The sequence below is a fragment of the Haplochromis burtoni genome, unplaced genomic scaffold, assembly GCF_018398535.1.
Source record: "Haplochromis burtoni strain Fernald_Lab_line unplaced genomic scaffold, NCSU_Asbu1 Contig_153, whole genome shotgun sequence".
NCBI lineage: Eukaryota > Metazoa > Chordata > Actinopteri > Cichliformes > Cichlidae > Haplochromis > Haplochromis burtoni.
The window spans coordinates 1,307,819-1,318,996 of record NW_024582514.1 but is presented as its reverse complement, the minus strand read 5'-3'; the positions used below and the strand labels follow the sequence as shown (position 1 = coordinate 1,318,996).

Genomic DNA, 11,178 nt, shown 5'->3' with positions numbered 1-11,178 from the left:
CACACACACACACACACACACACACACACACACACACACACACACACACACACCGAGCTAGTTTTTGCACAGTCTTTTGCACATTTCTGTTGCACTGTATCGTTCTGTTCTGTCGGCTGTTGCACTGTCTTTGGTTTTTCTTGTTGCAATTCTTGCACACTTGCACTTTATGTAGCCCTGTGTTGATCGTCTGTCACATGTAGCACCATGATCTTGAAGGAAGGTTGTTTTGTTTCACTGTGTGCTGGACCACTGCGCATGGTTGAAATGGCAGTAAAGCTGCTTGACTTGACTTGAGATCTCAACAAACCGTGTGTTAGTCTGAGGAATCGCTGGCTCATCACTAATTCTGAAAGTTTCAGATGGTTTCAGCACTGATCGCATGAAGGACGAATGTTCGCTGGGATGACCTTACGTGGGCGTTTCCTTAACTTATTTATGCCGTTCGCCGTCTCAGTAGCTGCAGAAACATGGCTGTTATTTCAGCTGCTCTTTGACTTTCGACAGCGACGCATTAACACGTCTGGTTCTGAGCAACATGTTTCATGTCAGACTCGCGCCTGTTGACTTCTCTAAACACGAGCTGATCTCTACATGGGACAAGCGATGAAAACGTTGTACAGTCGCACGTAAAGCGTAGCAGCTGCTCACCCTCTGAAACAAACGTTCTGCCTCTGCTGCTACACAAGTACCTAAGAAACACGCGTGCATGGTGTAAAGACGCTTCACAGTGATTTCAGACTCTTCAGGTTCACAACTGCTCGCTCAGACGTGTGGGATTTGACATTAAGATTCACCAAACGTCACGATCACGTGCAATACTGTGCAAAAGTCATGAGCCACCCCTCATTTCCTTTTTCTCAACGCCACACTTTAAACTGGTTCTACAAGGCTTCCCGAAGGTCTTTCAAAATGTTAGTTTTACACACATAAAATAGTAAATTTGCATAATAAGGGGATTCCCAATGAGCTAAGAGCCCAAAATATTTGCACAGTGTGGGGTCGGTCCACAAAAATGAGGAAAGTGGAAAAGTGGAAGGCAAAGAAGAAGTGCTAGGTCTAAAAAACTATCTAGAGCAGATGAACAGTATCTCAAAGTTCTTAAGAAATAGGAAAAAAAGTCCAACAAAGACCTGAGAGATGCATCTGGACCTCCAGCTGATCCACATAATCCACATTGGAAACTTTTATTTCAAATCAAAATCAGTATGTACGCTCAGTAGTTTATATCTTAAAAATGACGTGCCAGAGTCAGACTGGGTCTTGAATTGTCAAATGGCCAATGAGATTTATCTAAAGTGTAATAATAAGTTAATGTGTTCCAGGTTTGGCTTCTCATAGCCACCTGGGAAAGTTTTTCCTTGGATTTGAAGATATCTGCTGAACTAATCAGAGAAAATCAAAGTGTGGAGCTGAGCGTAATCAGCAGGTAAATGTCAGGATATGTTGATGCGTCTTTGTGATGAAGCCCAGTGATAGTCTGTGTTTATGCTAGTACACCTGGAACTTTGTTGAAATGACATAACATTTTGAAACATAGCTTATTAAATAGATTTTCTAATTAATAAGCATGAGGCAGCACATTCAACAAATCTAAGAATATCTAAAAATAATTTGAAGAACGGTCAGAGGACGTGAAGAACATGCGGGGTTTGATGAAGGCGCCCTAACAGGAGCAAACCAGATGATGCAGCAATGACAAAGAGGAGAGAGGAGCCATAAATACACACATACTGACTCAAAACAACAACAACCAGAAGTCACAAGTTCTGGGGTTTATTGCACAAGTTTGGATTTTGGACCTTATTATTAAACCGTTCAGACATTTGAAGTAAAACTGAGAATGTGACATTTTTGATCACTTGAGCACCTGAGCTCTTAAAGGAGTCTAATATTCTTATTTTGATCAGTAACCTCAGCTTTATCAGTAACCCCGTCAGTCCTGCTCCTAAGGCTCAGTTGAGGTTGAGGCAGTTAGTTGAGGTTAACTGGCCTCTGCTGAGTCTGTCACATGTGGGTGCTGAAACGAGAGTGTGGGCAGGCCGCTGGGTCGTCTGCTGAGCTGAGGAAGGAGGGGGAATAAATGTCAAAAGATGAAGATGGTATCGTTATACGATGGCAAGACAGATGTTGTCTGTCTTTCAGATTTGCTGTTTTGATTAACCTTTTAACGACTAACACGTGCTGAGCTGCTTTGTTTTCTTTTAAATCTAAATAGTAGCTTCTGATGATGACGGCTCGCTTTAGATCAGTGCTTCTCCAAGCAGGGTCCTGCATGAGGGGTGTCGCATCTGTGCGCAGGTCTCTTGAGTTAAAAGAAGGTGATGAAACTGTAAATATCTTGCAACAACAACCGTTTGCAGCAAATGCAGAAAAAAATAGTGTGAAATAGGAAGCAATGGATAAAATCTAATTAGCATGTTTCCTGTTTTCACGACTGCAAGATATTTTTGTGTGTTTACCGTGTAACGAGTCAGTACAGAGAGGAGGACACAAATGCAAGAAGCTGTGGTGAAATCCAAAAACCCCCCCACAGCTTTATGTGTTCATGCACATAAAAACTAAAGGGAAGGCACACAGGGGACAAGGAGCGGGTACAATCAGGCTAAAAAATCTGGTAAGATTACACACGCGTGCACGCGTGCACACAGATAATCCCTGAAGTATCCAAAAACTCAGAGGTCAAGTTGGGCTAGAAATTGAGCTGACTGAGAACTAAACTGAGGGTAACTGGGAAGTATGAGGGTAAGGGCACAATAAAAAAAAAAAAGTGATATCATTAGGAAGACGGAGCTAACAAGTTCCAGGAAACGAAAACGATAGCAGAGAACGTGAAGCTCTGGCTCTGTGGACTTCCAGATGCTCATGAGGCAGTCCAGGGATGAATGAGGCCCCAAAGACCCCCAGATAGTAAATTTCGTGGGGTAGACTTACGTTTGGCAACTTCAGTTATCTTCTTCTTGACAAAATAGGTTGAAACATTAAATAAAGCTCAATAATTTGGCTGAAGTTTTATGAGCAAAATGTAAGGCTAACCACTTTTTCACCCAATGGCTGCGTTAAAAACACTCAGCTCGAAGCTTGAAAAGCAGCACTTCACAAACCAGTGGGTGACACCGTGATGCTACATCCATCTCTTACATACAGCCTGCCGGTCCTGGGTTTGAATCCAGTTTGTGGCCTTTCTATGGCGTTTGCTTCAGGTATCTCCGAGCACTCCAGCTTCCTCCCACAAACAAGCATGAGGTTAGGTTAACTGGTGACCTTATATGTTAATGTGAGTGTTACTAGGTATTTGTCTCTATGTCTCAGCCCTCCAACAGCAAGTCAACAGGGGTTGACTTCAGGTTCCCCCCACTTGTGACCCTGAACTGGATAAGTGGATGGGTGGATGTGGTGGAGGTAAATGGGTTAAGACCTTCATGGTACCAAATAGACGACTCGTCCCCGTTTCCTCCAATTCTTGACTTTTTAATTGGCAGCTGTTTAAAAAAAAGGTGCAGTTGTTTAACGAGGCATGTGTGGCTAAGTCGACTGGATGATTAACCGGCGCTGCTCTCACTAGTCTTCACCAGGTCTGCTGTTTCGGAGAGGTTAGCGCTCTCTGTCACTCCGTGGCAGGAAGATGTAAACAGGTAAAGTAAAGCCTCAGCTCTGGAGGACTTTGACCTACAAAGAAGACCATGGTGGTTAAACATTTAAACATTTAACCGCTCATCCATGCAAAGCTACACTGTGCTGCTCATGACTGTCAATGCTAACATGCTGCTAGCACCGCTAAAGTTAGCCACACTCAGTGTCAGCCACATTTAAAATAAGACCTGCCCATGGAAGCATGCGATTACTGGTTTCCATTAGACTGTGCCCAGTTCTTACTGTTTCTTAATTTTTGAATCCTGGATTAATTAGTTATTTTTTTCACTAGTCAGACATTTAAACAAACAGTAAAGTAGTTGTTTAATGCCCTCCTTCTCTCTCAGGTTCATTTTGTGCCATTGCTGCGGTGCGTTAAGGTGCTGCAGATAAGCACCAGCAACCATGATGAAACCACATCATTCATTCCAATTATATCTCTTACACCTCTCACTAAAAATGCTCTAATGGTTAAAAAAAAGACGAATTTGAATCCCGTGGATTCTGGTGATTGTAAAAAATTAAGAATTAAAATGATTTTTTTAGTTGTTAACAGGATGTTGTACCCCTTTATTTGAACAGGATATGAACAGGAAGCTGACAGGGAGCTCCTAGCAAGAGTGACTTTTCTTGCAGAGCAACACACACACACACACACACACACACACACACACACACACACACACACACTTCAGTAGGCGTGAACCTGAGACTGAAACTCGCTCTGAAAACCCCAACCAACTCAACTGCAATTAATCAGCTACAAGCCACACACATGCAGAAGCAGGTTCTCATGTGCGCGCACACACACACACACACACAAACGCACACACTCACACAGATCTTTGTAAAGCTGTCTCTGAAAGTCTCTCTCTCTCACACATGCACGATACAAGTAACAGGAAATAAATTGGATTATGCAAATGAGCTGAGAAAAAAAATAGTCTGAGAGAGATGAGAGGAAGGAGGGAGTGACAGAGGCAGGGAGGACCGACAGCAGGCTAAGAAAGAGAAACAGGAAGGTGTGTGAGTGTGTGTGGCAGCAGCTGAGTGACAAGTCAGACAAAGAGAGAGTCCGAGCGCCTTTCCTCAGCAGCTCGCGTCTTCTTCGCTTCTCAGGTTTCTATGTAGATGCTGCTGTGTGTGCGTGAGTGTGTGAGACAGACTGTGTGACATGTCTGAGGAGGATTTTTAGTGACATCGAACAGCAAAATGGATTTCCATCAGAGGGCAGCTCTGGATATCTCCACCAAGAACCCTCAGGACGATTTTGAGATCCTGCTGAGAGTCGGAGGAGGAACCTACGGGGAGGTTTACAAGGTCAGCTGCTTTGTACTGCCGCTACATGTACATGTCCGCTTAAATCAGGTTTATTCAATTCTTACTTGTATTTTAAGAAACCTTTCACCTTTCAAGAGATCATGAGTGTCTGTAAACTGTCTGAAGAAAGAAGTGGAAAATGTAAAGCTGAGTCTAAAGATGGTTTTTGCTCCACTGGCTTCTCGCATCTCAAGTCAAGCATGTCTTACTTCTGCCTGTTTTACAAGTCGCTCACTTCTCCGCTTCCCGTCCCTGCACTTTAATGTACAGCAGCAAAAAAAAAAAAAAAAAGGGGGGGGGGGGAATCTCAGGCTGAGCACGCGGTGCTTTGCTCGCTGTGAACGTCTTCTCTGTGAGTTTAGAAGAACATAGGTGTGATGGAATTTAGTTTCAATGGTTTACTGCAATCACAACTTAAGTGCATCTTCTTTTGTGCTGGAGGAAGTGGTTTTACAAGAAGTGAAAGTATTCTTGTTGATAACTATTTTTTTGGCAGTTTTACTCCATCTAATAGAGAAGTTAGTGTGAACTCTGGATTGTAGTGCAGGTACCACGAATTCCAGAGTTAAAGATCCTCTTTTCGAGCAATGATGTCATCAAACGCCAACAAAGGGGGCTCAAGCTTTCAGAGCTACTAAAAGGTGCTTCAGGTGCTTCAGGTGCTTCAGGTGCTTCAGGTGCACACTAACATCATCCTCGACTCTGACGGGGCGTCTACACAATCACACCTCTGAGTTGTAGTTGAAGTTTCTCCCTCTGTTTAAAAGTCTGTCCTTAAAAAGTCTCATTTTAAGTCATTTAAGTCAGACTTTAACCTGAAGCAGGAGCAGGAAGGTGAGGTCTGAACTTAATATAACATTGTATATTCCTGCACACACACACACCACACATTTTCAGTTTGTGGCTTGATATTTAAGGTAAACAATATCACGGTTTCTCCAACCACAAAGCCAAGCTTCAATAATACATCATCTGAAATATTTGGTTTTATGTTGATTCTTCTTCGCCTGCGGCAGAGTTCATTCCCATTTCTGAGCAGCAGTGAAGGTTTCGCAGGGTTAAACCTATATTTTCACACAGTGGGGAGAAGTTGGTTAACAGGCTTTGGCCTTGAATGTTGCTGTAAAGGTTCAGTTTAAAGAAATGTTCAGGTTGAACATCTCATCCTCTTTCTCTCAGTGGAACTTGTGTTGTTACCCCGTCACTTGCAATTTCATGTAGTTTTGCATGTGATGTCACCTGGCGTTCCAAAAGCAATCCTTCCTGTTTTTCGAAGGAATCCACAGATCATTTGAGCTGTTTTTATTTGCAGTGTAAGGTTACAGAAAGAGGAGTGGTTCCTGCCACAGCTGCACTCCAGAAATAAAAACAGCAGCTAGACTTGTATTTGAGAAACCAGCTGCAGCATTCAGAGTTGTTGTGGTTGAGGCCCAGGACTCTGATTCTAGAGCACAAATGGTCCACAAGTAGTTGTTAATTTGATCTCAGCAGCCAGGGTTTAAACCAGCGGATTACAAGCCCGACGACCCAGCAAGTATCACAAAATATTCAGTTTCATTTGTTTAGATTAGGCTTAAAAAATCAACCTGATTAAAAGTGGCAGGAAATGAGAGCCAAACGCGTTGCCAGTGTAGTACGTCTGCTTCTGATCGCTAATTATGTCTGACTCGTTTGTCGCTGTATGTTAACGAGTTGGGCGGTATTTAGAGTTGGCATTATATCAGCTTTCACCGCAGGATTATTGTGGCAACATTTTTTCCCCGATAACGACACCAAAGCTGCAGAAAGTTTGAATCACAGTAAAAATAATTGTGCTATCAGTAAATATCATCTTTTAACTTTGATACATGTGTTTTATCTCTCTGTGGCAAAAAATACACTCAGAATACGAGTGTAGGAAGGTGAAGAAGGAGTCTGTAATCAGGGAATCATGCAAAAACGTACATACTCATCTAATTGCTCTTTTGTATGCTATCATAGGTGTGTTATAAACATTGTCAAATGTCACAGCGGATGGAGCCGCGTTCACAGAGCAAGCCTTTCATACATTTCTTGCAACTGTGTCGACTTCACAGGCGTCCGTCTACACATATATGGATGTGATTAAGTGCGGGTTTTAAAAAAATGGATACATTTTGAGTGAATTTTGACTTCCTTTGGTGTAATTCCGTGCTTTGAATGAACACGCGGGCTCCTGTGTAGGTGCATGTGTTACCAAGGATTGTCTGGGACTTTCCTCAGGTCACACCTGAGATGGAAAAGTTACCTAAGTCTCTCCAGTGACGGCTCACATGAGTGATAGAGTGATCTGAGTGGACTATGCGCCTTCTTTTGTACAGCTCAGTGTAAGTCACAGAACAGCAAAGCTCCATTCAGCGCTCGGAACAACAAGCGACTCATTTATGAGAATTTGAAGCCAGACAGAGCTTCTTAAAGGCTGATTTGAGTTAATCTGTTAGCAACAAGTTATGTTTGTCTGAACCCACAGATTGTTTACACAGCTCTGATTTGCAGAACGTTTACCACCAACACTTAGTGCCAGTGCAGACAGCTTACTGTGACATTTAAATCTGTCGAGATCGGGACTCTGGGGTTTTCAGCTTTTGGACTTTTTAATCCATCCCCCAACTCCAACCAAGAAACTTTTTTCACTGTCTTTGATTATCGTGTGCTGTGGTTTGCTGAGGTGCACGAAAAGAGAAAAATAAGCATTTAGCTATCTCATCCGTCTATCTCATTGGAGATATTTAGCTCTGCAAATGCTGAGTTATAAAATCATCTGAGGTTGTCACGGTGATGGACCATTGCGAGCTCGTCGGTGATTAGAGTGAAGAGGATGCAGATCATTTTGGTCACTGTGCATCGTGTTGCTTTTGTAAGCGATATAAAAAAAGACTTTAATGACTTTGTGGGTCCTTGGAGTTCAAATGTTATTGTGAGTTTTTAGTCTTATTTCTTTAGATAATGATCTCTTGCTCCACCTACACTGGCTTGTATTTATCTGTGCCTCCATGAGTATGAGCTCTTTGAAGTATTTAAGCTGTGATGCATGTTTTTTTTGTTTTTTAACAAAATCTATATTAAAATATGGCACATTAGCAACATCCTGCACGGATACGCTTTACAGAAGGTAAGTTGAGGCTTCAGAGTTTCTCAGAGTCGCTCTCGGCCACCTGCTTCAGCCCATGTGTGGACTGTTTTTTTTCATGTGCCAGTTTTGGTGGATACGGAGCATTTCAGAGTCGAGCTGTTCAGCAGTTCATGCCATGCGCTGTAAAACTGTAACCTATGCAAAGCAGTTTATCTGTAGAGTGAGCACACTTCCTCTAAACAGGTCAGTTCTGTGACCTTGTTCTGTTTTACAGGGAGGGAGATATTTGCATAATTGCCCTTCCTTCACATGTGGACACACGCTCACACAAAAACACCCATGCACAGATATGATCACACCCACACACGCATGCTCGATCACATGGTTTCAGCTACGCGTTGTTGCACAGCCTAATGGAGGTCATACTGCAAGCAGCGACTGTTTTTGCACCATCAGCAGTGGTGAAAAAGTAGGACTTTAAGTTATGCCTGTTTGTCCATGTGTGTGTGAGAGAGAGAGAGATGACCATTATGGGAACTGTACAGCGTCTTAGCCTCATGTTGTACAGGGAGGGACATTCACAGGAAGAAACATATACCTGCTTTCATATCAGACAGTTCCTCATGCCCAGGAGTAAGAGTAGGTGCATCTGATGTAGAGATAGAGAAGAAAGGCCGTGTCGACCGCAGCTGATAAGGCCAAGTTGTGTTGTAGATCATTTCCTATTAGTTCATGTGTCTTATATTGATTTCGGCACGTAAGCTGCACGACTTTCTGTGGGCATTAAACACTTTTTACCCCATAAAATCTCCTTATGGGGTAAGTATCTGATTTTTCAAACGCTTTGTACCCCAGGCGTTCAAAGACTGAGCCTGATTTGAAAAGCACATAATCTGCATTCAGTTCTTCCTCAAATAGCTTCTTCATTGTCTCACATGCCAGCAGTCGGCTTTGTGTGTTCTTATCAGGCGGAGGCACTTTTGACAGCTCATTTGCAACACGAGCACCTGTGACACCTGCACAGGGTCACCTCTGTACTGGCACATACCTCGTCTTCATCGGATGCGTAGAGATGTTCACGCAGTCCTGTGTGCAGCCTCTGCTGCCTGTGGTTCAGATGCAGCGCCAAGTTCCTCTCAAACACCGTGTTAGCATCACCCAGCGTCGTCTAAGATAAGTCAGCTGGGCCCAGAGTACTCATACGGTAAATTCATAAATGATCATTTTTCATTTCGATGATGGTTGTCACATCATCCTGTGGCCTATATAAACTGGTGTAGATCACAGACTGTATATAAAAGATGGCTGTAGCCAGCGTGACATTGTCCGCTGGTTCTGGACTCCTTTTTTTTGGAAGTTCCAGAGTTATCTGGCTTTGTTGTTTGGGTAGCAAGCTTTGTTGGCAGCCAGTCGGAAACTCCATTTTATGTTTGATAGATAGCGTGAATGATGCTGATCCGGTGGCATGCTCCCGGTCCACATTTTTTCCTGCTGAGACATTTCTTAAACCTTCTTTCTGTGTTTGTCAAACCTGTTGGACAACACTGCACAGCCATATTCCCGTCAGAACATTTTCTGTAGCAAAGTTTATCCGAGTGTTTTATGTTATGAGCAGATTTCATTGAATGAAGAACTCATTTTCGTTTTGAGATGAGGAAGTGCCTAGCTTCTAAATTGGCTGCATGCCCACGTGTGTATAAATAACTTCCTTACAGGCAACAAGAAAGAGAAGATATTTACTAAGAAGCTAGTGTTGCTGCCGCTGTTGTTATATTTGCATGTTAAGTCATTCACAGACGTTAGATTGTGAGACTTTGTGCTGTAAGATGATCACTTAAGAAGCTGAACAGAGGGAGTGTTGAGGGGTTAATTCAATGAAATCGCTGAAAGCAAAATCACCGCACGCACGCGTTACAATTACACGTAAAACCTCAAAAGCACAGCAGAACTCTTTTATATTCCTGCCGAATCTCCACATGTAATGCTGAGCGTGTGCACATATATTACATGTGTGATATGTTGCTTCAGCCTGAAGATGCTATTTTCACATGTTTGCGTGTCTGCAGTTACAGGTTTACGATGCGGCTGCTTTGAAGCTCAGAGTCGCAGCTTGTTGTGGGCATCGTGCTGTCGTTGGGATGTCCCGGCTTTTCAATTAAGAACAGGAACTGTATACGAAGGATAGACGCAGCTGATGGTTTTTAGAGTCCACATGTTGAAGCCTCAGTGGGAGCATTTTGGCTGCTGAGGTTTTCATGTTGACTCAAATACCTGGAGCGCAAAGTCTTTAGCTAAAGGTAGCATATTTTGGTTAGCATCACTGTATGGCTGCATAGGTGGAGACACGTCCCGTATAATCAGCACTAATTAACATGTTCCATGCTAAAAACTACAGAAGAAATTTCTTGGAGTTTTGTTAGTAATGATCTAATTTCATAATTAAAATGTTCTAAAAGGCACTTAAAACACAGTTAAAGGACTCCAGTTAGCAGGCACAGACCATTCCCCAAACTCCAGTATCCAGATGGATGTTATAAATACATAAATATGCTCTTTAATGCTGTAAATTTGGCTTTCTAAGATGGGAGCATGTGGGGGGGGGGGACACTCTTGTGCCACCATCACCAGTTTGTTGGAGACACAGACTGGTCCATACCTGAGCTTACAGTAGCTGCTTTAGCCAGGTCCTGTTATAAGCAGACATGAAAGCATACTTCATGTCCTCAAAACTCTTTAAAGGATCTGATTTAAGACGAACTAAATTTCAGCTCCAGCTGTTAAAGCCAGTCTACTTAAGCTAATCCAAAAGTTACTTAAATTGCAAACTCATTGTCATCGCTGCTAACGCTTAGGACCAAGAAACCCAAATGAAGCTGAAGCTGATGTTGATGCAGTTAGCTTTATAAGTATTTAGTCTTAAACATCCTCTCATAAATAAAGATGATGATGATAAACCAACATGCTGATGGCCTGATGGAAAGATGGGATCATCACGTGGTTTAAATAAAACCTGGCAGTTAGCTGGAAGAGCATGAAAATCAGCAGCAGTCATCATCTGGAGATCTGCACAGTGGAAGAGTTTCTGGTAATGTAACGGATGTTTTTTGTTTTTAGTAATGTGAGTGTCTATGAAG

The 11,178-nt window shown here is 42.7% G+C and overlaps 1 protein-coding gene across 1 annotated transcript in view; it reads left to right on the top strand.

Moving 5' to 3' along the window:
• The first annotated feature begins 4,622 nt into the window (after positions 1–4,622).
• The window catches only part of LOC102307880 (mitogen-activated protein kinase kinase kinase kinase 5), a 41,057-nt gene continuing 34,501 nt past the window's right edge, over positions 4,623–11,178 (top strand). Inside the window, exon 1 of the mRNA XM_005932636.3 lies at positions 4,623–4,953. Within this exon, the coding sequence (XP_005932698.1) occupies positions 4,846–4,953 (108 nt within the window). The 5' untranslated portion in view covers positions 4,623–4,845. The remainder of the gene's footprint in view (positions 4,954–11,178) is intronic.